Source organism: Dufourea novaeangliae, unplaced genomic scaffold (genome assembly GCF_001272555.1).
Source record: "Dufourea novaeangliae isolate 0120121106 unplaced genomic scaffold, ASM127255v1 scaffold493, whole genome shotgun sequence".
In the NCBI taxonomy this organism is placed as follows: domain Eukaryota; kingdom Metazoa; phylum Arthropoda; class Insecta; order Hymenoptera; family Halictidae; genus Dufourea; species Dufourea novaeangliae.
The window spans coordinates 591,056-616,066 of NW_015374430.1; the positions used below are offsets into that span (position 1 = coordinate 591,056).

At 31.8% G+C, this 25,011-nt stretch overlaps 4 protein-coding genes across 7 annotated transcripts; 2 read left to right on the forward strand and 2 right to left on the reverse strand.

Moving 5' to 3' along the window:
- Positions 1 to 436: 436 nt before the first annotated feature.
- On the forward strand, positions 437 to 2,047 carry LOC107193103 (polyadenylate-binding protein-interacting protein 2). Of its 2 annotated transcripts, none has more exons than XM_015582492.1 (4): positions 437 to 516; positions 1,201 to 1,397; positions 1,486 to 1,650; positions 1,725 to 2,047. In XM_015582492.1, the coding sequence occupies exons 1-4, from the start codon at positions 459 to 461 to the stop codon at positions 1,821 to 1,823; spliced, it is 519 nt and encodes a 172-aa protein (XP_015437978.1). In that variant the 5' UTR covers positions 437 to 458; the 3' UTR covers positions 1,824 to 2,047. The 2 variants fall into 2 exon arrangements, with proteins under 2 accessions (XP_015437978.1, XP_015437980.1); XM_015582494.1 differs by having other exon boundaries at positions 1,216 to 1,397.
- Positions 2,048 to 6,834: 4,787 nt separating this feature from the next.
- On the reverse strand, positions 6,835 to 11,584 carry LOC107193090 (catenin alpha). Of its 3 annotated transcripts, XM_015582476.1 has the most exons (7): positions 11,540 to 11,584; positions 10,794 to 11,134; positions 9,974 to 10,706; positions 8,731 to 8,964; positions 8,026 to 8,628; positions 7,265 to 7,942; positions 6,835 to 7,065 (listed from the first exon to the last, which is right to left on the reverse strand). In XM_015582476.1, the coding sequence occupies exons 2-7, from the start codon at positions 11,108 to 11,110 to the stop codon at positions 6,901 to 6,903; spliced, it is 2,730 nt and encodes a 909-aa protein (XP_015437962.1). In that variant the 5' UTR covers positions 11,111 to 11,134; positions 11,540 to 11,584; the 3' UTR covers positions 6,835 to 6,900. The 3 variants fall into 3 exon arrangements, 2 of the variants coding, with proteins under 2 accessions (XP_015437962.1, XP_015437961.1); XM_015582475.1 differs by having other exon boundaries at positions 8,026 to 8,964; XR_001516320.1 differs by having other exon boundaries at positions 7,033 to 7,065; positions 7,149 to 7,942; positions 8,026 to 8,964.
- A 1,252-nt stretch (positions 11,585 to 12,836) lies between these two features.
- On the forward strand, positions 12,837 to 14,562 carry LOC107193107 (crossover junction endonuclease EME1). The gene is made up of 3 exons (XM_015582498.1): positions 12,837 to 14,153; positions 14,223 to 14,276; positions 14,436 to 14,562. The coding sequence occupies exons 1-3, from the start codon at positions 12,837 to 12,839 to the stop codon at positions 14,544 to 14,546; spliced, it is 1,482 nt and encodes a 493-aa protein (XP_015437984.1). The 3' UTR covers positions 14,547 to 14,562.
- Positions 14,563 to 17,026: 2,464 nt separating this feature from the next.
- On the reverse strand, positions 17,027 to 23,729 carry LOC107193063 (exportin-7). The gene is made up of 15 exons (XM_015582444.1): positions 23,653 to 23,729; positions 22,087 to 22,324; positions 21,845 to 22,011; positions 21,549 to 21,770; positions 20,607 to 21,477; positions 20,231 to 20,516; positions 20,022 to 20,166; positions 19,791 to 19,938; positions 19,555 to 19,714; positions 19,066 to 19,468; positions 18,827 to 18,989; positions 17,752 to 17,829; positions 17,452 to 17,642; positions 17,244 to 17,371; positions 17,027 to 17,129 (listed from the first exon to the last, which is right to left on the reverse strand). Exons 1-15 carry the CDS (start codon positions 23,665 to 23,667, stop codon positions 17,027 to 17,029), a joined length of 3,318 nt encoding a protein of 1,105 aa, XP_015437930.1. The 5' UTR covers positions 23,668 to 23,729.
- Between the last annotated feature and the right edge of the window lie 1,282 nt (positions 23,730 to 25,011).

The window sequence follows — 25,011 nt, forward strand, 5'->3', positions numbered from 1 at the left end:
AACAATGTACGTTTGTTCTGCTTCTAATTTTAATAATAATTTTAACTTCGCATCGGATGTTCTGCTGCGCAATTTTAAATACGTTGAAGTTGAAAATCCTTCGTTAAATCATTCTTTACTGTGAGTTCTATAATTATTTAACATCATGCTGCTTTACAGAAAATAGTATTCATTCTGTACTGTAAGTGAATGGTCATTTTTCGTCTATCACCGTAACCAAAAACATTGTTGCGTCTGATCCTGTATTTGTTTATATGTGATTTATTAACAATTTACTTAAAGAAAAATCACAGATATGAATACCCGCTCGTTATTTAATAATCGCAGTACACAGATCAAAATCAATATCTATCAACTTTTGGAGCACAAAGTGCATTGCTCTTTTTGCACGTGGTGGCAGCACCGTCCTGGCATCGGTCCCGAGGGTTAATTTGTGTTGCACGACACGTATTTCACCCATGAACTGCGTAAATCGTGTTTTCTATCACAAGACGTCCGAAGACGCGTTGTTAAAAGGTATGTTTACACATTACGTTCGGTAGAAAATCAGTCTCGGTCGTAATAACAATAGATAGACGACGCAATTATGAATAAAGATTAAGAAATATCGTTAAGTCGAGACTAGGAAATAGACAGTTAAAAATGGTTGCCCTGTAACACAGATCTGTCAAGCGAGATTCCCCCCGTATCCGATCGCTAAGATGCGATAAACACTACCGTTCAAAATTTTCAGTCGTACACACATCCGACGATAAATTAATGGTAAACGCTGAAATCGTTCGATTTCCACGGCTGGAAACGTAATTTCATAGTCGTCGCGCCACCATATGTGTAAACGAAAGAGTAACGACGTATTTAAACGTTTCGTTTGTGAGTTCCGTACGCGTAAAAAAGGTTCAAGGTTGCATTTTATTGTACGCTCTTCTGTAACTTTTGATCGAGGTATGCCTCACCAAGTCAATAAATCACCGATCCCTTGACGAGATTACGTACCTTTTTACGTTTAAATGATGCATATAGCATAACCCATACTGAACACTTTTTTTTTACTATTCTTAACATTATTTTAATAAAATTTAATATATAACAACGGAATACGTGCAGAAATAGATTATATTTTTCTGTATAGGATGAAGTATTTCATTGTATAGAATATTTATCATGTGTTTAAATTGAACTAATTTATTCATCGACAATTAGTTGTTGTATTTTCAGACATATTTGGAATGAAAATGAAGATTCCAAACAGTGGTTCCGGAAATGATTACGGACATGAAACTGACATTATTTCATACATGGACAATAACTTTGAATCTGACCTGGATGTGCAAGGGACAGAGGATAGTGACTTTTCCGAGTATTTATGGATGGAAAATGAGGAAGAATTCGATAAAGAGGTTCAAGAATTATAATTTTGCTAGTTCAATATTAGTTGCAACTGAAAAAGAATATTTGTTCATATAAAATAATATTTTAAAAATACAGGTGATCCAACAGTTAATGGAAGAGGAACTGACGGAGGAATGCTTAAAAGCAATGTGGGAAGATGAAAGGCAGCATGAAAGGAATACAAGCAAGCCTGAAAATGTTGACAATGAACTTTGGCAGCAACTCAATCGTCTAAACCTGCCTGATGACATTGCTGAACGGGTATAATTCACTGTTCTATTAAGCTACATCATTAAGTATGTATTGAGACTCATTTGGATAATGTAAACTTTCAGAGTACATTAAATCCAAACGCAGCTGAATTTGTCCCTGCATTCAAGCCAGCAGTAACATCTGTAAGTACACCACCAGAAGTTACTGCAGAATCATCATAGAAGCCATACATTCCCTTCTTTAAAGTAAATAAAAATGGACTACATGTATGGCTAAATATTTACCACCCACAGTTAACACGGTCGTATTAACATGAAGCATATTAAAAGTTGAATGACTGTGACTAAACGTACAAAGATATAACGAATGTCAAAGTGGATAATACGTAATGCTGTTATATGATAATCCAAGATTAATGAAATCAGTTGCAAAACCATAAATTAAAGAGGAAAAAAAAACAAAAAAAGAATGCTATTCAAATTTTTATAGACAGAAAATATTGCATAATATTATAAACATTTAATTTTACATATATATTTTTTGTGAATATAATCGATCATGATATATACATAAATCACTTGTTAATGAAATTAGCAATTCATATTTCTTGTTTAACTAAGTACAATTACTCCCAAAAGTAAATGCTTTCATTATTTTTGTCTTATGTATCTGTTGTTATAAATTCGGAGCAGCGTATAAAAAAAGAAAAACATGTACCAATTGATTCTCGAATTTTTAGTCAATTTGTATACATCACATTCACTTTTGCATGAATTACGTTGTACATATGTACACCTGATTAATTATTGCATCCGAGACAAGCATATCCTTTTTAATTCTTTCAGAATGTTTCTTTTTATTAAGATCTGAAGGTTTTTATAATGTAGTATGCGTTTCTAGATGAAACACTTCTCTAAGAGTTCCTTTTATAAAACTTATTTTATACTGGTATACACCTTCTATAGGATCACTGACATAAACTAAGAACAATATTATACTGACGTCATTAAGACTGATGTAAATGAAATATTGCATTAAAAGAAGAAAACTGTATTGCATCCAATGCATATTCTGTTGCTGAGACATACCTAATGTATCTAATTATATGGAAAAACTTTTAGCAATGACCTTTATTGTAATTTTTCGTTTATTTAAAAAAGAAAATAACCTATGTCATATTTTTGGTCCTCTATCAGCATACATCTGAAAGACTTAAAAGATCTCAAATGAAAGTCTTATGCAGGCTGTGAAGGACTGTTTCTATGGCTCTAATTAGAAACACACTGTTTACTTACTTTAATTAAGTAATCAAATTTCTATGAAACTATATTTCAAAAGTGATTAGAATATGTATATGAAATGTAATATTCAAATACAGTAAGTGGTGAATGTATTAAATAGTAATGTAAAATTGAATATATAAACTCTGCATATTTTTCATTGCAATAAGTTTTCGTAGTGAAATAAGATTTAAGTATATTACTTAATAATCAATCATTCGGGATATAAAATTAATAAATCATAACTATTCAAACACATATTCACCACTTATATGTGCTATTTGGAAACACATACTTATGTACGAATTTTATTAACATTTTTTGCATTAAGTATGAACGCAGAAACTGTGATTACAGAGCAAATTAAATAGATTTATCAAATATATTATTCACAATTAAGACACCTTATTGATTTCATAAACGCTTCGTATTATCTTGCTTTTGAATTTTTCACATATCTCGTGTACCATTTGTGACTTCTTGTGAAAAACAAAAAAGTAAAAAAAAGAAGTGCATATATATAGCTTGTAACAGGAAAAAAAATTAAAGATATCTATAATACATCGATTAGGTGAAACAATTAGCAGTAAATTGAGGCAACTTCATCATTTTGAAATTTTAATTTAGTATGGAGAGACTGTTTTCTAGATTTAGAACTATTACGTTTATTTGGATCTGGTGTACATTTAATTAACGATTAGCAATTCGTTATATATTACTGATGAAATGGCATATTCTACTAATTAAAAGGAAGTATTTAGTTTGTATGCATATACTTTTTGCAATAAAATCATGAAAAAAAAAGTCCCAATACGGAGCATATACTAATAGTTATATTAACATGTATCTTGTAGTCATTAAATCTGTGTCAATTCGAATGACATGCAATATTTAAATCATATTAATAATATTTTTAATAGCATGTCGTGTCTCACAGTGAAAACTGTTTTTTTTAGTAGTAGAAGAAAATAGTAAATTTGTCCGGTTACAATGTAATCAAATACATAATGTCTTGTCGCATACAACCTTGAATTTACATGTTCTTAAATTTTCGCAATGTTAAATAATATTTGAACATAAGAATCAATTTTTTAAATGAGTTATTTTAATGGTACCTGTATTTATTTAGTATATGATAATAATACTTACCTAGGTTTTATGAAATAAGCAACTGCAGTTGTCTCTTACATTATGTATAATAATAATAAAAAAGAAAACAATGCTAAGAAAATTGTCAAAAAGAATTTACTAATATAGAGATGAAATTTGTAATATTTAGATTAGAAAGCACAAATAATGTGTTTTATTCTCATTTCATCATTTATGTGGTTGTGCAGATATTCATAATTTCAACTATTATGTTGAAAGATAAAAAAGTACAAAATTTAAAATTCAAAAAAAAAAAAGAATGTAATCCAAATGATAAGATAATCTTTTTTGATTAATGGCGAAGTTTGTTTTTGGTAATTGCGATTTGCAAGAACAATGCATGATGGATTAAAACGTAATTATATTTTTTAAGCGAGTTTGAATTACTGTATTGTACCATTGCCATTAAATACTTGCATTTGCGATTCTCACCTCGTATCATTATTTCTGTATCATTAAATATGTAAACAAAGTATATATAAAATTCAACTCTGTGTATTGTGTTTGAATTTTTCACGCTATCCTCTCTCTTCATTTTTTGTGATACTCAAATTTCATCAGATCATATAGTGATTACACAAATAAATAATAGTAGAAAAGAGATATGTGTTAAAAGCATCACCTTATATTTGGCAGCATATCAGTAACTACAATTAAATCTTATAATTATATCTAGATAAATTAGTACTTGTCTTAGAAAAGTAAAAAATTGATACCAATACATATTGTGTGTTGAAACCTACAAAATGTGAAACTCTTGGTATTCCACACTTTCTGCAAACGTTTTGATGTACTATGGTAGACAACACCAACTATAATCGCTACGTTAATATACAAATAAAACGTTACACATCGTAATGTGGAGTGCAATTGTACTTTACTATTACATATTTGTCAGGTGTACAACGTGCACTTGTATATATTTTTATACTCATGCAATTTTAGCTACATAATTCATCAGTGCAATTAATTTCGATTGATCAATGTTCCTAAGGAATAAAAACATATTTAACTTAAAGTTAATTCGCTTAAAAGAAAAAATGATCAGCGAATCAATCATTATGCATAACTATGAGTAGTTTTATTGGAACTATGAAATTGGTATCAGTTTTTTTACAATCACTTCTTATTGGCTATGTCTGTTACAACATCATTGTAAACAAGATTTTTTCGAAAATGTATACTCATATTTACTTATATACAATTGTTAAATACTTTGTTCTGCAGTCTCTTTATTCCAATCCAATACTGTTTCATTTCTTATTGCTTTTTCGTAAGTCCCTCAATGAAAATCAATTTCTTTAATTGCAAAATTGTATCTCTTACGAAATTATAACACTAATAAATAATATTAGAATTTTGTATTATCAAATACGCAATGTTCGAAGATTCGTGTTTTCGTTCATACAAATACATTCAACTAGACTTTTATAGTAATCAGTAGGAATTGTTAATATAGTTTTGTTTGGAAGATGTTAATCAATATCTGTACCTTAGCTGGCTTTATATAAAAGCATGACAAAGTATGCAGTAATATTATTGTCAAAGAATACATTACCATAAGAAACTGACATTAATGTAACATATTTAGCAAATATTCAAGGCCTATTGCTATTATTCAAATTACTTGAAGCAGTAACCTTTGTCTTCAAAGGTTATCAAATAGTATAATACTACAAAAGTTATCCATTCTGTTATTCAGAGATGTTTCTTTCCTGGATATGTATAAGAAAGTGTATCGATGGTAAAATAGTTAAAAAAAACAGTGAAAGAAATTAAATATGTTTCTACCATTTTAGTTCAAAAGTATTAGTTTCGTACAATATTGCAACGTAAAAAATATGAGGCCTATGATAAGCTGTCGTGCATATATACGTAAATATACATACACCACTTATCGCTCGATATTATTTAGTAAAATTTCGTTTAAAATGTATGTATATAATAAAAATTTATATTTGTATATTAATTGTACACACAATAATGAAAAAATTGGCATCCCTTCGATACTTAATTGGTATTGTAGATTATTAATTAATATATTATGGACACACTTTTTGCATTGTAGTTTTCACTTGCAAAAAAATATATTCCGTTATTAATATTTACGAATAATAAAAAATTGGAAGCTTTATTTAAGTAAAATACGGCTTACTTAAATAATATTCATATGTACTTCATAATGATTAAAATGTTGTAATCAATATGAATCATCAAAGGATGTATCCTCAAATCATAAAACATTCTTATATTCTATGCAATAATAGCTGACACTCGTTCATTAGTATATAATTCAAATCTAAAACTGTATATGTATTCTACAAAAAATGAGATTAATTTTTAAGATTTAATTGTCATCTAAAAATTGACATGTTCATATAGTGTTCTCTTTGTTTTTTGAACATTTATCGATCAATAATTACAAAGAATATTAACATTTATTTTATGCAAGATATTTTATTTTCAAACATTTGCATTATAATTCTGTTATGAATATTTGTCACTTTATCACCATTTTAAACACGAAATTAATCTTTATCTCTTAATATATAAAATCTTTCTCACTTGCGAGTGTAGTAGCAAGTATTGGAAGTAGTAGTATATATGTTATTATATGACTGTACACTGATAACATTTAAAATATGTTTGAAACACTTGATTTTGTCTTTCAATCTCCTATGATATTGTTTTGCAGAAAGAGTGACTATTACAGACTATGTTTCAAGATACATAAGACACCGATAATGAATGCAGATTACATATTCGAATATTATATTCTGGAGAAAATAAAACATCTTGCTCAAAGGGCTTTCCAAAGGTGATGCTGTCTCTAGATTTAATATTCATTAAATTACTTACACGTTAGAGTTTAAACACTTTCTGTAGGACTCTGAAACTCTGAAAGTGCATGTATTGGATTTTGCACTTTCTTCTGTGAACCCTTACGTACTTTAGCCCTAACTTCTTCTGGTCTTTCAGGACGTACCAATGGTTTCTTTTCTGGCGCCTTCATTTTCCAAACAACGATTGGAGACTAAATAAACAGATAATTAAACCGATTATTAATATAAAACCTGTAAGCGTTACTACCTGCAGTGTAGTAGCATAAATACTTACATACTGCATAATCCAAGTTTTTGTTAGTAAATGTTTTAGGATTAATATTAGGTATATACAAATTCCTACATACTTTACTATAGTATAACCAAACATAGAGCATTGACGATACTTACAGTTACCGTTGATTGTCGAGGATACTTCGTTGACGCAACATACGAAGCTTTAACAGTAAGAACCACTGCGTTCATTAAATTTTTCGCCGCCTGAATGAGGGAAGTCGCACTGTCCAGTCCAGATACAATCAGTTCACCGCTAATGTTTTGTACATCCGCTTTGACTTTGCTAGTTATATTCATCTGATGACAATACAATGCTATACGTTGTAAATATGCCAGGAGATCTTTCTTGGTAGAGCTCTCTGGGCACTGATCCGCGATTTGTCTAGTTAATTTATCTAGTTTCGTTCCAGCTTCAGAAATCTTTTTCGCTGCGTTTATAACATCCATGGTGGTTTTTAGAGGTCCACGACCTCTGGTGAAATCAGTCATTTCCATCATGATCATACACATATGCTTCGCCAAAACAATTATATCATTTCCAGCGTCGTCCCATTTGGCAACCTCTTTGTCGAATTTTAATTTTTCACTCTTGAAAAACTCCACTTGTTGCAAGATCTTCTGTTTGTCTTCTTCTGGCATTTTGCGCATAGCTTCGCGAGCAGTTGTAATACCACTAATTTCTGGATATTCATCGACACCGTGCTCGCCAGTTTGGGCACTGGATTTGCTGCGAGTTTCCAGCGTATAATGTTCGTCCAGCTCGACATCTTCCGGATCCAAGTCTTCATCCGCCTGGAAATAAACCATAGGAGAACGATTAAGAAGAATATCGCGAATAAGTTCAATGAAAGCGGATGTCGATTCAACGTTCTTACTCTATTCATGAGTACAGCGCGTCTAATTTCACGGACTCCGTCGTAAACTAGTCTTGAAGCATCTATAAAATCATTCTCGTCCACGTCTTTAGCGGGATTACTACCCAAAGCATCTACAGCGACTTCTACTCTCTGCGCAAATTTTGGCATTACTTGTTCCCTAAGAACTTTCACGGCTTCTAAGACCCGTTTGGTATAGATACAAGGCTCGTAGTTATCCATCTCAGCTTGGACAACGTTACAGACTCGGGCCGAACGGCCGCGAATTGCGCCAGCGGTTCTATCCAAAGTGTCTGCGTCGCCTTCTTGCAATGCCAGCACGCATTTGTTCACGTCTTCCAAGATATGGTTCTCGGAGACGGCCAAGAAATCGTCGATAGTGGTAATGTCGTCGACGGCTTCCGTTAATACTCTCACTTGGTTCTCCCATGCTTGTCTAAACACTTCCATGTTGTCTAGGGCGACTTTCGACCGATTACGAGCTGCCAATACGCGAGCCGCGTTAATTACTTGCGGGCATAGGTTCCCGATTTGAGCTGCAGCGTAACGAACCATCTTCACACCGTCTTCGTTTCCCGACATACTACATACTAGATTGGCAACCTGATCAAATGAATGCAACATTATTGACATATATCGAACACTGAATCTTTTTTTCGAATAAAGATCGGTAATTAATAGAATAATATTGTTTGTGAAATTCACCTCGACCAACTTATTTGCGTGCTCTGTGAAAACAAGAGCATACTCTTCTACTTCTTTGTCACGACCGTTTCTCGCAGCTTCGATCAAAACCAATAATGGTACGCTTGTTTCTAAGAAGCTGTCAGACACGTGATCTACTACGGCCTTTCTTAATTGCCTACGAAGATCGCGTGTCTTTCTGCACATATGATCGATCGCTCTTTCCAAACCTTCTGACTGTTCCTTGACGCCCATCTGTTAAATGTATGTATGTATGAAATATTAAATGTAAAGTACACAAATTAGCACTATGCAATCATTCAAATAAGGTATGTGCTATCCTCTTACTAACTGTATATTAGAGTGCAAAATATTAGAACATTTTAATCAATATTATTATTAGACTTTACGTATTTAGTATGTTTAATGAGAGACAGTTTTTAATTATTTAGAAAGATGTAATAACAAGGTATTATGGAAAAGCTATTTACACAAGCAAACATAGAGAATAAACTGCAATGTTAAATAGTTGATAGAAATCCTTGCATTATAAAATATGTTAAGAGCTAAATATATGTAGAACCTAATATCAGTTTAAACTACACATTTACTTTAATTGCAATTTCTAGCTACATTCTGTCTAAGTTTAGCAAATTCAATGTTACATTTTTAATATGCACTATGTGTCTATTCTGTATACGTTTTCGTTTCTATTGACTGGAAACTATATTAAATACTGTGAAAGAATAGATATATGTACAGTTGTGCGAATTAAAGATCAATTACAAAATTTATAAACACTGGACTGTTAAGAATTATATGATTAGTGCTTGTTACGAGACATAACACGAAAGTAGAAATGATAGATTTGAAAAATAATAGTGTTCAGCAATTAATGTATCTCGCTTGATTTTTAAATTATATGCAAGGACAGTGCCAGAACTCATGAATTTTTATATTTACCCGTTTCCCACCCCGAGCGAGCTGTAACTGCAGTCACCAAAATAAAGAAAACAAATGAGTAGAACGAACATATTAAAAAAAACAGATAAATCATTTTTTCCAACGTTTCTCTTATAAAAACTTATATAACTGCAAAATGTAGTGTATAATAGCATGTTTCAAGAATGAAAGATAAATAAACATAAATTTTAGAGAAAGTCAAAATAATTATTTCTCTTTGTTGTATATGTAGATAGTTTGTGCAAATATGAGGCAATTTTATCTGTTAAGAATTAGAAAAAATTATTTACAGTATACTTACATTATTCATATATTCACTGAGCAAATCTTGAAGAGCTTGCCTAACTGCATTGCATTCGGCAACAATGCGCTCTCGGCGTTCATCTCTGGTGCACGAAGAATCTGCCATCAGTGCAGCACCACTTATAATGCTTTCCAATCGTTCCTCCAGGCTGGGTCTTGTACGTACTTCGTTATACGCAAGTGGAGACATCACCATTCTTTCATCAAAATCGTCTAAAGCAGCAGCTAATTCACCGGGGCCTTCGTAAGGATGCTGACTATCGAGAGGAGTCTTTCCTTGGGCAACATCATTAATAGTGTTCACAGCTTCGCATACTTGCTTCAAAACATAATCACGATTTGCTTTTGCCGCGGCCAGTTCAGGATGTCGAACATAAACTTTAGAAGCAGTGAGAAGCATAGTGGAGTGTTTCTTTAGTACAGCTCTGGCTGCAGCTAAGTCATCCCTTAACTGAGGATCTTTCAATTCTTGTTGACGTTTTGCAGCTTGATTCATAAGTTCTGATGCATTTCTTCCAAACTGTTTGATGTTTTCTAATAGTTCTCCTTGGGAGGATGCATTCTTTAACTTCTGCAGATCATCTTCCACCACGTGCAAAGATTTCAGTAACAAATGTACATCGACCATGTCTGCTAGAATAAGTAAACGAGTTACTGCAGATAATAGATTTCTTGCAGCACGGACCATATTGCCTCTTTTTAAAGAGGAGCAAGGATCTTCAGAGAATTCCCTGTTTTGATAATAAGAATATGAGAATACACATAGACTTTTATATACTGAAGGAGTATGAAGAAGAAAATAAAAAGAGAACTGATACCTAGCAGCAATGCTCATGGCAGCACCTGTTTTCCTTACTTCCTCCACAGCACTTAACATTTCAGCAGTGATATCAGGATTTTCATAAGCAATTTGTTCACCTCTTTCAATGAAATTACTAGTTGCCTTCTCTACAGTTCCGACCAGAGCACTGGCTCTCTTTGACTTTCCTTTTTTCTTCTTGCTGGGACCCTTTGTGTTTACAAGTGTAGTTACTTGTAAAACCAAAGGCTCCAATGTCTTTTCTACAGACATTGTACGAATCTCTAAATTCTTGGGATCCCATTTTAAAGTTATTGGACCAAAGTGATCTGACATCTTGTTGTTTTAAATAAGTCAATTCTGGAAGTTAAACAAACCATAAACATGCATACAACATACAAATGCTTTGAGTAATAACGAAATTACCTGTGCCTTTAAAATGTGATACAGATAATTTACAAAGCGATATTTCGAAACTTTAGTGTCCCATTTTTTTTCATATATTTCTTATATATTGTTTCATTGGTAAGATTTAATAATGCAAAACATAATGAGAATGTAATAAAATTGCAACACTTTCTTTATGTTTCATTATTAAGTAGAAATATCAGATGAGTGTTTAGCCATTCACTAGTGAAATGAATTTAATAGGTATCATCGTAATATTTCTCAAGATACAAATGTTAAAGAAATATTTAACGCTAAAATGCTCCGCTGATACCAAGAGTTTTGACACTTGCATACGGAGTAACAACGGATTCTTACCTTCATAAGACTGCAAAACTTCAAATCTACGGATTTACGAATAAACCCAGCCACGGCTATCTTTAGAGTGCTTTTCTACAAAATCAGTTACATCGAAAAGCAAACAATTTAGCGTGTACACAATTCCGTATCATTTCGATGTATCATCCGTTTGTCATCGACACTTCGCTCATGACGTCATTATTTCCGCCAGAGTTGAAAAGTTAACGATAGCCAACGAAACCATGGAACGAAACGGGTCTACGCCCGAACCATGGAACATGAGTAAGATTAGAGCGATACTTACAGAAAGAAGCAAAGTCATAGATATATATTCGCAAATTCAAGAGACTATAAGCGGCAGCGCGATCGGACTGTTGTGTGGGGACTTATTTGTAGGCGTATGTGAGGTATGTGGTTTTGCGCGACAAATTTGAATGTGAAGTTTGATACTAATTTACTGATTAATTTATCGTTGCTAAGTTTTGTAAATAATTTTTATTAATAAATTTGTTATCATTGAGTTTAGACGTATATACATTTATTTCTAAACCGTTGATACCCTACAATTGTTAGGATCCCTGACTATAAACGTTTATACCCTCCAAACTAGTTTTATGTTTTTCCACTACAGGACAGGTCAGTTCCTTGAGTTCGCGAATAGTGTCTTTAAGTCGAACAGACTTATGATGCCATCTATGGAAAAATATTTAAACTGCTTGCTAATTAGTACTATTTTCTTGATTCTAGATAACGCCACATCATCCTTTAGCGCTAGATTAATTAAAATAATTTCTGCTTGTTACATTGTAGTCGTTGGTATACTATGATTTGAAAAATGGATGTTTACGTTGTAAATGAAAAGAAATTCATTTATACAAAATTGAATGTATATAAAATATAAATAGGAAGAAAATAGGGGAAATGATTTCAAGAAATGCACATCTTCTATCCGATGTTTCTATCATTAGAACTCATTCAAAGCCACATTTGGATCAATTTGGATAGAATTCTATCCAAAGCAAATGATCGAAAGCACACTTTTAAGCAATAATTTATCAGTTATTTCTTACAAATATTGATATCGATCATGTTTAGTTGTGTTTCTTATAGGCTATATATGTATTTTCTTTTATTCCAGCAAAGTGGAATAGAATGATGAGAAAGAAAATTCTTGAAAAAACACCTAGCGAATATTGCAGAGTATAGCACAGTTACGAAAATTAAAGGGTATACATTTTTAAAAATATTTTTTCACTTCTAACGACTATTTTAAGTGTTGTCTTTAAGAGTCAATTCAACAAAATATCGTTATAAAATGACGGAAATTGTTGTTCTAAGCGATTCGAATGAATCCGTTTTGTCTCTTGAAAATGATGGACTTAAGAATGTTGATGAGGGAAGTAGAAAGAAGTCTTTCCACCGATCTTCTTTTGATTTGGATACAAGTGAATTCGAATTTCCCGAAGTACAATTCTATCATGCTAGTGATACAGAAAAATTACTTGAATTACAAAACAACAGTATTAGAGCCAGTTTATCTACTTTTCCTCCTGGTAAGTCACCAAAAGTCCATTCATCTGCAGTTAGCACGAATACAAATTCAAAGAAGTATAATGTTAAAAAGTCTTCAAACAGAATGGCTAATTCATCTGATTCCACAAAAGAATCAGACGAAGAGAGAACAATGAGAGAAAAACCAAAAGTTACAAAAACTGTGACAAAGAAAGCTAGGAATCAAATAACAGAGGAAAGGTTGAAAAGACAGAAGCAGTTAGGAAGAGAAAAGGCACTAAAAGCAATTGCATCAAAGAAATCAAAGAATATTAAACCTGGCGAATGTTTGAAATTCATGGAAGTTGTTCTTGACAAAAATATTGAAAGTTTTGGCTGTATTAATGAAATCGTAAGCATACTGCTTGATGCTAATGTACAATATAGTATTAAAAAAGAATTAATTCCAAATAGCATTACATGGAAAAGAAATGTTGAAAATGGCTATGTAGATTCAGACAATGAAATATGTACTGTAACTGATATTGAAAATGTCAACCAAATAGTGATTATTTGGAACTGGGATAAAGTGGTAACAGAAGTGGCAGATGGCAGTTTTTGCACAACTATTTTCAGTATCAAAGCTTCATTGCCAAATTACAGTATACTGTTAGTAATTTTTGGTATAGAGAATTATTTTATCTACAGTAAGCAAGTAAAGAATCCAGGTAAAAATGGGACAAAGAATAAACACAAAAAAGCTGGTAATGCAAGCAATCATGAATTTAAAAATTATCCACAAATTTCAAAGGAACAGCTTGAAATGTGCCTCGATGAAATACAAATTATTGCCAAGTGTAGCAGCAGATTAATAAACAATTCTCAGGAATTAGCACAAATGATACATCAATGTACTAAAGCTATAGCAGAAATACCATTTAAAATGGAAAAGAATGAGAATTTAACAAGTAAATTTGACTGGTATGTAATGGGAGATAATAGAAACACAGTATCTGTAGATAAAAATGGGAATGGATTGAAGAGACTATGGCAACAACAGCTGTGTCAATTTAATTTAAGTAGTCTTGAGATTGCAGAAGCGATAAGTTCTGTATACAAATGCCCTGCAGATTTAATGGAAGTAAATATTATGTGCTAAATATAAATTACTACATGTACATATAAATTTACATTACTTTGTTTCTTTCAGGCATACAAGAATTGCACTCAAATTGAAGGACAGAATTTATTGAAAGATATTCCAGTAAACTATGAACTTTGTTTATCTTTTATACACAAGAATTAAAGTTAGCGATTAGACACAGAGAAAGTTATACAAAAATATTTCAAATCAATAAAACTTAAGTGTTTTATTAGTATGTTTTTACTTACATTTCACATGTATATTTATTATATTTTACAGATTAGGAGAGCAGCTGGACCTCTTACTGCAACGCGTAAAGTCGGCCCCGAATTAAGCAAAAAGATGTATATAATGTTCTCATCCAAAGATGGTGAAATTATATTAAGTTAATTATATTTATGTAATAAACTTCATTGAAGCTGTAGGCAAAAATTCTCGCAATGAACAAATAACACCTTGTTTCTTTTATTCTTCTAGTTCGTAAGTTATTTAAAGATCAGACACTGAAAATTGCAATAATGAACTCATATATTTTATATAACTTTTTGCTTATTCCAGGAATATTAAAAAAATGTATGTAATTTCCCATATTTGTATGTATATAACAAATGACATTAAGATTATGTAAAAGGTTTGATTGTGTTTTATGTTTATTAGTCATTAAAAATCTAGCGCATAATTCGACTGAATAAAAATGAATGTGTGTTATAGATGGATATGACGTCTTAGTTATTGTCTAATTCTGCGCTAGACAGTTTTGGGCATCTTATACAATACGAAATGTAACACGTTTACTATATTCGAAATATGTACAGTGCATTTGTTTACAGTAGGCATTTAACTGAAACACACACGGTTTAATGAAAATAATTTTCGAACATTTTTACAAGTGTTTATTAAAAGTAAAATGTCTAGAAATTTATTATAAAAAAAAAAGGAAATGTCAGCTGTCTCGCAGCAGCTTGTTTCTACTATCTTACAGTAAAAAATATATAAATGAATGGATACAACCTAAATGAAGGTATTTTATAAGTGTCTAATGTAACTCTACGAAATTATTAATTGTATATAGATTAACATTGTATGGAACTCCCACATGAGTTCTTTGCACACACTCGTCATACACTTGTGTACTACTAAATGTTACAGGTAGCGTTAAACGAGTCAAAAACAAATTAATACAACAATTCTGTTGTTAGCAATCAATGTGACAGTGTTTGATGAAGAAATGAATTTTTTCCTAAATAGAAATAATAATCAAACTTAAGCATGTCAAATAATCCTGATGTAAGTTATTCTTTGTCAATATAGGGTATGATGAAGTATAAAAGGCTGTAAGGAATTTAAATTATTAAATACTTTCAATTACAGTATATAATATTAATTAATAAAAGTGCTACTCTTCTACTGTTAACATGCATTAAACAGAAGATAAAGAGGGAGAAACATTAGAAGCAAGAAGGAATTTAATAGTAATAGGTAATATGTAAATATGATCAACATGATTAGTATGTCATTTGTAAAAATAATTCTAATAACTTTTACGGAATGAAAATTTTTATTATCGAAGTCCATATTTTTTTTCTAATAATATACATGATTAACCTTAATACAGAAAACTAACTCGTTAAAAATATTTTATGATGTGTATATTACAGATGTGCAAAAAATTTTAATGCTAAAAGTACTTATAGAAGATATTGCATTACTTTAGTAAATGCAGAGAAATGAATATGCATGTTAACAGTTAGAAGACTTTTAACAGCATCGCACAACACATATTTAATACCAAGTTTGCTGTAATAGAATATTATCAGTGACAAGTATAATTCCATGACAATAATGATAGTAACAAAATATATTTGTAAGTGAACTTTTTGCATTATCGATTTTAAGACATCTCCTAAATAATGCTCATTGAGACACAAGATGTCAATGATTGGTTCTAAAAATTTTTGATAGTGACTCATCGATTTTTAACATTACTGTTTCGAGTTATTCTTAACATTATGACCCATATTTTGCAACAAAAAAAATTTAAATTACAAATGCATTTAAATAAATGGAAATCGACTGCGTATAAAAGTAATACGGAGCAAAATATGTTCTCATAATTCATATAATTGGCTTCCTATTCTACATTGTATTTTTTAATACCGTTCAAAAATTATGATACCAGTGTGACATTTATATAAAATAAGATATTCATGTAATGAACAATGCATATAACATCGGATAATTGTCACTGGAAGTTAAAAATAAATTCACATTGAAAGGTATACATATTTCCTTTATATTCGAATAAGGTGCAAGTATTGTATAGTAGTCTGGACACTTCCAGAAAGTAAGTGAAATAAGTTCAATTAATGTATCTGTAAAAGAGATCGGCGTACATTAACTGTGAATCTGCAAAATATATATTTATTGCCAATCTTTTTAAATAGCTAATATGTGCAAAAACATTCGTATTCCAATATCGTATCAAACGAAAACAGTAGGAGTATAAAGGTAATAACAGGATTCATTCTTTTTTGTTGATAAATTTCGGGTAAAGGACATTTTAGCATTAAGCACGAAACCGTAAGTATGCTACGTATATATCGAAATAAATAAAATCTCTGTATTGTCGTAGTAACTTTGAAATTGTTATATAATCGAAATAGAGAAATTTGAAAATGAAGTAAGGTTACAAGAGAATAGGAAGCCAAAAACAATAATAATTCTATAAAACAACAGTACTTAATTTATTATCTTTATACTTATCTAAAACCATAATTTTAAATCCACCATAATTTATAGTTTCACTCGCACACACATTCAAGCATTTGGCAGGCAAGAACCTAGGAGAATCTAGTAGCAAGAGAGCGGTATCACTGCAGTGTCATCATATCATTGGAAACATTTGCAGATGAATAAGGTCCTTTCAAGGTATCATTTATATCTTTTATAAGCAACGACAAATTTTGTGTAAACCTAAAATAAGAAAAATGTATATAAAAATGACGTTACTCTCCTTCTACTTTTCATTAAGAACATTGAATTTTCACATATTGAAACATGGTTACATTGACCTCTACTCACTCTTACCTATCTCTATTTCTTGTAAGTAAATTCCTTTCAATCCCTTCCATTAAATTCTCAAACCACTGTGCCATTGTTGCCTGCTTATCAACTGGTTGACTTCTAATAATATTTTCTCGTAATTGGTTAAAATACTAAAATTGTAAATTTTCAATTAATACAATCATTCGAAAATTATCTACAAAACCTGAAGTGAATATTAATATTTACTCACTTCTTCATTTAAAAGAATTAATCCCAGAAGAGGACGCGACATACTCCATTGATTTCTACAATCTTCGAACATTATCACATTTAAAACTGTACTTAATATTTGCTGAAGAATCTCAGGATGTTGTTTTAGAACTTGTAGAAATAAATCTCCACCTCCTGGAACTACAGCATTTTTCCTCCTTGCATAGTTTCCTATGAAAAAGAGGATATACATTGTATATAAATGATATGTAGACATACACCGACGAGAGAAACCGAGTTTGCTCGCGAGGGTACAATACAAGTACTAGATAAATCATACCTTTCGGGTAAAGTTGTTTAAATAAATATGTCACAATATGATCAAGAGTAGTGCAGCAGCCAGTACAAATCATTGTATCTGTAAAAAAAAAATTTCGCTACCATTATTTCGGGTTACTTAAGAAAAAGGAAGAAAATCTATTATAAAGCCCTGGTTCAGAATCACGTGCAAATTTACAACAATTGTTACAAATATAATACAGAGGCCTAATCATTAAAAGTGTGCTCAATTCTATTCAAGTACAGGGTAATTATTGATACTTTAGATGTTCATAGCGATCGGCTATAAATTGTGCAGTGGATAACATAGAATTGCAAAACAGAGCATAGAACACAAGAAAGATAGTATTGTTATGTATCATGCATGTGATAATTAGTATGTTAATAATCGAAAATACTTATGACTATGAATGTTCAAACATTTTAGTAGCGTGTCAGCTGTGCGGCTGACTGTGTGCTAGACCCATTACGTAAGTAAACGTTAAAAAGCAGTGTCCTGAGTCTCTAATACAATACAGTACTAAAAACACAAATAGAAATAAAAAAAAAGCGGTACACGATACAGTCATAGCAAATGGGGTCTAGATTCTACAAACTCCAATCCTCTCATTGCCTATAAAACCATTCTCTTTATGTACACGAAGATCGATTACTCAACATACACCATTATTCCTATACGTGTAAAACGATAGCAATTACCAATACCTAAAAAGGGAGTTTTACATTCCAAGCAATAATGCAAAATGCAAATGAATATAAAATAAACTAACTGTTCTTATTGACTATTGTTTGGCTGACATAATTAGTAATAAAATTCCCTACTGCCGAACACTTCGTGTTGATTTAAAGTCTCCAAATTAATTGGAACGATTCATTGGAATGATGTTTCTGAATATTTCAGATGTACATTTCAATTATTCGCGTTCCATTTAGAATTTCTCAAAAACATCGAAAGTGTTTGACGAATACCTTTGTGATAAGTGGAAATTGTTGTAAACGATTTGAGACTAATAATCTCGAAAGACATGGCATAGAGGATAAGAGACTGATATAAAGATAGAATCAGCCGCACAGACCTGTATAGGAGTCTTTTTGCGCACCTAGTGCTGTAAGGCCTTCGCTGATGCTTGATAGAATATACAAAGAAACTCTGGGTTCAAGGGTAGAGAGGAAAACCATATGATCCTGTGCCAAGCATTCAAGTAACACGTAGTATGTTGTGGATAACTTTGGGTAATCCTATCAAGAATAATACCGTAATGTTAGATCTCATGTAAACTATGAACGAAAACATCTCTATGAATCAAATACATACCAGTAAATCACTCAGTGGTATACTAAGAAGTAGTTTTACAAATGTATTAAGTGCATTATCCAATGCCTCGTCACCATACAATCTGAACGCTCCGAAATTCAAATAATTCCCACATAAAGCTGCTTTTAACATACTGAAGCATATACTTATCCCTTTCAGTTTTAAAGGGTATATCTGATCCTTTGGAACTTCAACATTCAATATTCGATTACCGTAACTACATATCACTTTACTAGCTTCACGAAATAATAAAATTCCATTCGGAGAAGATGCATCGAATTGTAATCGTTGACTCCTATTTTGTACTAATTCGGCGAATAATTTTAGGACGGGTGTTGTGACTTGTGGTTCGTAATGCCATAATTCTACGGCATGTAATAAAATTGGTGAATAGTTTGGATATCTATATGTCAATTAAGGTAATTTACAAGAACGAAATTCTATCATTGGCTGCGCGTGGAAGAGAATTGTCTCATTAAAAAAGGATACATCCAGTCAAACAGCATCATGTACGATGTGGATGTGTTAAATGCATAAGCTAAGCCTCTTAAATCTCTTGCTAAACCAATCAAAGCTTTTTTCGCTTCCTCTGCTGCAAAAAGTGAAGGATCAGCAGCACCCATCAATTGACCCAAACTTTCTAACGCACCTACAAAATGAATAATATAAACGTAAAGCTGATATAAATATCTTATCATACCTTATAGATTAAATAATTTGTATACCTGTTAAGGGTAACATAAAAGTGTGAAACCTTTCCTCATCTTCTCCTAAGTCTACCATTAACAATCTACCCAAGGATGTGTAGAACATCGATCTACAACGCATTTCTGATACAGGAACGTTATTTCCCAGAAATGGAAAGTGCTCTCCCTATCAATGAAAAAGAAACGTGATTAATATTCTCTGTTTGCACACTTTATACAGAAATTGTATAAATGGTTACTTATACATACTGTGTGATTGTTGAGCATGAATTGTACTTCTTCTAGTTTTACAAGTTTGCGAACACAGCTAAAACCCGCAGAAAGATCATTCAATAACTGCAATGTTTTCGAAATAATTTGTTCGCTGCGACCCCAATATTTCAAATTTGTTATTCTGTAAATGGAACATCGAAAATTACTACCTTAAACGGTACTTTTGTACGCTGCATCTTACTTACATTTTCCGAATAAGAATACCGAGTATCATAGATTCATCGTTCACTCCTAAAACGTCCGACAGTCTTCTATACACTTTAGGATTCTTTTGAACTTGTTCTCCTACGTATAGTTTACGAAACTGTTCGAAGAAGCTCAACATTGCCAACTCCAATTTTTCACAGCCACCTTGTGCAAGTCTCGAGTCAGTCAAGTTCATTAACTGAAGCACTCTGCAGGCCAATTCCCCGTCCATCGCGTCGTACTCTTCGTTATTGTTGAATATTACTTTTCCACCGATAACACCACCTTTTTATTTTTTTTAAACATAACATACATGTTATACTTGTTTTGCTTTATGGTTGTTGGTTTATCAAGTTATAAAAATTACTTTCTTACCTATAATGTACACGAGCCATGTTAGTTGACCCTCACGTATAGTAATATCCATTCGCGTAGTTGGAGATGATGTTTGAGTCATTAATTCTTGGTACGCGCGCGCGGCTTGATCGAAGAGTTGTATTAACAAGGCATAAGTTTTTTGATATTCGCACCTTCCAATTACCGATATCTGCTCCAATTGTTGATGCACTACTCCTAAATCATCAAGTGGATCTTCTAAACGTTCCCTAACTACTACCGCGACAGAGTCGAATCTTGAAGTAATATATGCATTTACAACTTCTGGTGTATATATATCCAATAAATGTCGATCTCCCCCTTTACAATAAGGCAAAGACGACACCATCTTTTGCCATAGCGTTAAAAGGTAATGTAAGCTGTTCGGCGAAAATTGCCACATTTGTAAACTTTGAACTGTAAATTTCGCGATTAATTGTATATCTTCTGGATAATGTTCAAGTAAAATCAGTTCCCCCAGTTGAAAGTTGCTTTTTAACCTTAAGATTAGTCTACAAAACTCATGGTAATTCGCGGGATCGCTTAGGCCCCGTGGATTCTGTATAATGTTTGTTACACCATTAACTAAATGTGTTAGAAATTGTGCCCTTTCTGGATTAGAAAATAAACTCCTTCTGACAGATGCTATTTGAACCAAACACGAAAGGGCTAGAGATGATAGTGTCGTAGGTAAGCTATGATATAAGTCGAAGAAGAGTTTTAATGATGTGGAATCCAAAAACATAGGTCTCCAACAGTTTGGAATTTGTATTGCACAGAGATCTTCGGAACTTTCGTCTGCTGATGTTCCAACAAAGTCGAATGTTAAGCAATTCTGTGCCAATTTTAAAAGCTGTCTGATCAGACCATGCTATAAATGAAAAAATATGTAAAATAGTTGCAAAGTATTTAATAAATAAAAGGTAGAGGAGAAAGCTGTACCTGTGCTTCATCATTAAAATTTAAATTTTTACAATTCTCACGCGCTGTACTTAATAAAGTACACGATAACTTAAATATTTCAAACAGTTGTGTATCTCTGAAGCTACCAGCAATTTTTCTATGTTTTGTAAGAGATCTGTTTTCATCATCTGTTACTTGATTCATCTCACAGGTCAATTGTGAAAGTAATTGGACTCCTATCATACAGTGTTCCACTGAACCCTGTACAAAATGAATATATTCAGAAAACATGATAAATTAACATTAAAGAATTCAAAATAACAATGATATCGAACCTGAAGAAATTTTGCTACATCACTGACAACATTTCTAAAGACAAACTCATCTTTATCAGTATTAAACCAGCCAAGCTTTGATATCCTAGCAAATAATGTAACCAAAGCTTGTATCACAAAGTTTGGTAATTTTGGTTGAGTTGCTAAATAGTTGAGGACATAATTCCCTGAAACAAAATTTGCATGAATTAACTTTGTGTGTCCTTACTTAATTTGTTTAATAATTTCATTGGTAAACTAACGTATATCAAGCCTTTGTTGTAAACTAAGTCCAGCTGAACGAGAAACCAGTTTTGTTAATGTTGTGGCTGCCAATAATTGAGCGTATGCAGAATCCCCTCGCTCGAGTAGCAGTTGGCACTTTGTAAGTGTATCCGGTGCATTTTGGAAAGCAACAAGTGCCTTTTCTGCTTCTGCACGGTGAGTAGAATCTTGTGATTCATACAACTGCTTGCAAAGCAACTCCAGTTGCCGTAATTCCTGTATGTCATCCATTCTTAATGTTTTAAATGTACACTTCAATATTTCCACTTAGGTTCAAGTCTATAATCTTCAAGATCATTGCTTCACTTTTCAAATTCTTCCATTAATTTTTAATTTCCATTACAGTTAACATTTAAGAGCTTACAATAACAAACAATGTGTTACTTACTTAAAGAGCATGAAATAAAATTAGAGTTAAATAAATATTTTCTAACTAGCCCTGACATTGCAATAGGTAAACATAATTACGAAATAACACTATTTATTTAGAATACACTTCATTCTGTGAAACAATGTAAATATAAATCCGGTTTATAATGAAAAGAAAAAGAAAAATTCTAAATATTTAGTCACATTTAAGATAATTATAATAACATAAACAAAGGAAAACAAATCACAATGTTTCTTTAAATGCACTCGATTTTCGTGGTACTGACGATTTATTTCTTCACAAACTTTATTCATTCGATTCTTCCTCTATTTACATTAATAAACGAAAGTTAAGTATTCATTTACTTCCTTAAGATTTAAATAATACTTTGAGGTTACGCAGTTTAGATTTCGTAAATAACAGACGTTAAACAACCGTACTTTAAACGGTCAAAAATTCAGTTTGGAGATATCTCACAAGCACATCCTCGAGCATTTTCAATTATTTTGAATTAAAACGAAACATCGCGATTAATCAGTCGAATGTTCAAACGAAGCATTAGATAAACAACAATCTAACGTGCTGAAGTTTAGAGAAAACACCTTAGTTTATCTTGTAAAATAGGGAGTATCGGATAGGTTATGCCGTATTTTTTTTTAAAATAATATTACAAGGATAGTTTAACTCGACTTCATGGAAAAGGCAAACGAAACCTTTTCAAAACGAAACGCTCGGAATATAAAATCCACGAACTATTTATATATTTCCATCCATTGAGTTATCTTTCGAAAACTCTGAACTGTATCTACACAAAATACTATTCGTTAGAACAAGGTTAAACATTTGCACATCGGCCACACGATTTTCCGTCCGTAGTATAAAACGTCAATAAATCTGCGGATTAAGGAATCTTTTAGTTTGTGACTACACGTCCATTGACAGCGGGGACGAAATAATAATCACTGTGGTCCGGCAACAAAACAAGAGTGCAATAGCATCAAGAAAATTTGTAGAGTTTCCAAACGGATAAATGTTCGGGACACACGTCGATACAACACAATTCGCGAGAAATTTAACCGCCGGTTGATTTACCGCACGATTTTTGTAATCACTTTGTCGTAGATAAACTTCGTTATGTTTCGAGGTTCGCACGTTATTTTGATCGGCAACTCACCTGTTCGTCCGCCATTTTCGCAGCTTCGTATTATCTACAATGAAGGCAGGATCACATGCTTTAATCGCAACTGCCACAACATGTTGTGCAGAAGCGACGTTTTCTACGGCGGGAGCATCGACAACGCCACCTTTAATAACAAAAAGAAAAAAAATAGTAATCGTACTCCCGGTTATAATGCGTTGATAGAAAGAAAGGCAAGCCGTGTCTCATTGACAGTCTGAATGACAGTAGTCGACACAACAATGAGTAGATTGCAGTTTTTATGGGTCCTTAGCACACCCAATTGTGTAGAATTTAGTACAGTAAAATCATTAATATAGTTTATATTTTATTTGGAATCTAATAACTTAGTTCCAGTAGTCGAACAATGAAGTTACGATTAGACCCCCGATTTTATGTACTTACACATTGTACAATGATGATTGATACACGTTTGTCCTAAAATTTATGCAATCAAAAATTTAATAGAGTTCAGAGAAGTTTTTATTTTATTCAGGACTTAATAAAGGAAATAAACTTATATTTGATTAACAGTTTTTTAAATTGTAATCCCAAAAATATGTCCATGTGAGCCATAGTTACCATCAGAGAGTATAAATGCTGTTGAAATGAAAATAGAATTCATCAGTTTTTCTAGCAGGAGATAAAATGGAAGATTCGTCACATTTTCTTCAAGTCATTTATTGATATAAATGTTACTGCAATCACTTCTATTATAAATTTTTCATTGGCAGTCTATGCTTATGTAAATAAAGGTGCAGTTTTATTTACACCTTCGAAATGAAAATATTATAAGTCGCACCTTCCTTTATGTATATCATCTTTTCTTTAATTAAACCAGTTTTATGTATCATTCTTGGGTCAAATCTATTTAAAAATAAACCTTAAGATCAATGAATGTTTTTGTTGCTAAATAAATAAAAAATATAATACGAAAGAAAAAGTAATTAAAATGATTTACATTAGGTAGCACTTTACTTCTAACAAAACAATGTTTTGTAAAATACGTAATTACTGCTTTTCGTAAACTAATATATGAATACTATGTTATTGGATGCATATTTCATGAAAATTAATGAGATTCTAAACTATAGTGGTGATTTAATAAAAAATTAATTGTACTCGGATAAATGTAACCATCGCTAACAGTAATTTTGCAGTAAATACATATGCATGTCTTTTGTAAAGTACACATCATTGTGCATGATGATACATAATACATAAATAGCAAAATGCGTTTGTACATTCAGATTGAGGTCTTTTCAATGTTTTGTTTAAATAGCAACATCTTCAAAGAACCTTTTGTCAAATCATTCATAATCAATTACATGACTTAAAATCATTATAATAAGATGC

What these genes read in the sequence shown, in the direction of transcription:
- LOC107193103 (XM_015582492.1), top strand. Translation starts at nt 459, where the DNA reads ATGAACTGCGTAAATCGTGTTTTCTATCACAAGACGTCCGAAGACGCG. An exon ending in AGGAAGAATTCGATAAAGAG is followed by an intron (nt 1,398 to 1,485) that starts GTTCAAGAATTA and finishes TTAAAAATACAG; the next exon opens with GTGATCCAACAGTTAATGGA. An exon ending in CTGATGACATTGCTGAACGG is followed by an intron (nt 1,651 to 1,724) that starts GTATAATTCACT and finishes GTAAACTTTCAG; the next exon opens with AGTACATTAAATCCAAACGC.
- LOC107193090 (XM_015582475.1), bottom strand. Translation starts at nt 11,110, where the DNA reads ATGTCAGATCACTTTGGTCCAATAACTTTAAAATGGGATCCCAAGAAT. An exon ending in TCAGTGAATATATGAATAAT is followed by an intron (nt 8,965 to 9,973) that starts GTAAGTATACTG and finishes TACATTTAACAG; the next exon opens with ATGGGCGTCAAGGAACAGTC. An exon ending in CTCGACAATCAACGGTAACT is followed by an intron (nt 7,066 to 7,264) that starts GTAAGTATCGTC and finishes CTGTTTATTTAG; the next exon opens with TCTCCAATCGTTGTTTGGAA.
- LOC107193107 (XM_015582498.1), top strand. Translation starts at nt 12,837, where the DNA reads ATGACGGAAATTGTTGTTCTAAGCGATTCGAATGAATCCGTTTTGTCT. An exon ending in GCCCTGCAGATTTAATGGAA is followed by an intron (nt 14,154 to 14,222) that starts GTAAATATTATG and finishes TGTTTCTTTCAG; the next exon opens with GCATACAAGAATTGCACTCA. An exon ending in ATTTATTGAAAGATATTCCA is followed by an intron (nt 14,277 to 14,435) that starts GTAAACTATGAA and finishes TATATTTTACAG; the next exon opens with ATTAGGAGAGCAGCTGGACC.
- LOC107193063 (XM_015582444.1), bottom strand. An exon ending in GGTATTCTTATTCGGAAAAT is followed by an intron (nt 20,167 to 20,230) that starts GTAAGTAAGATG and finishes TTCCATTTACAG; the next exon opens with AATAACAAATTTGAAATATT. An exon ending in ATGATGCTGTTTGACTGGAT is followed by an intron (nt 19,469 to 19,554) that starts GTATCCTTTTTT and finishes ATTGACATATAG; the next exon opens with ATATCCAAACTATTCACCAA.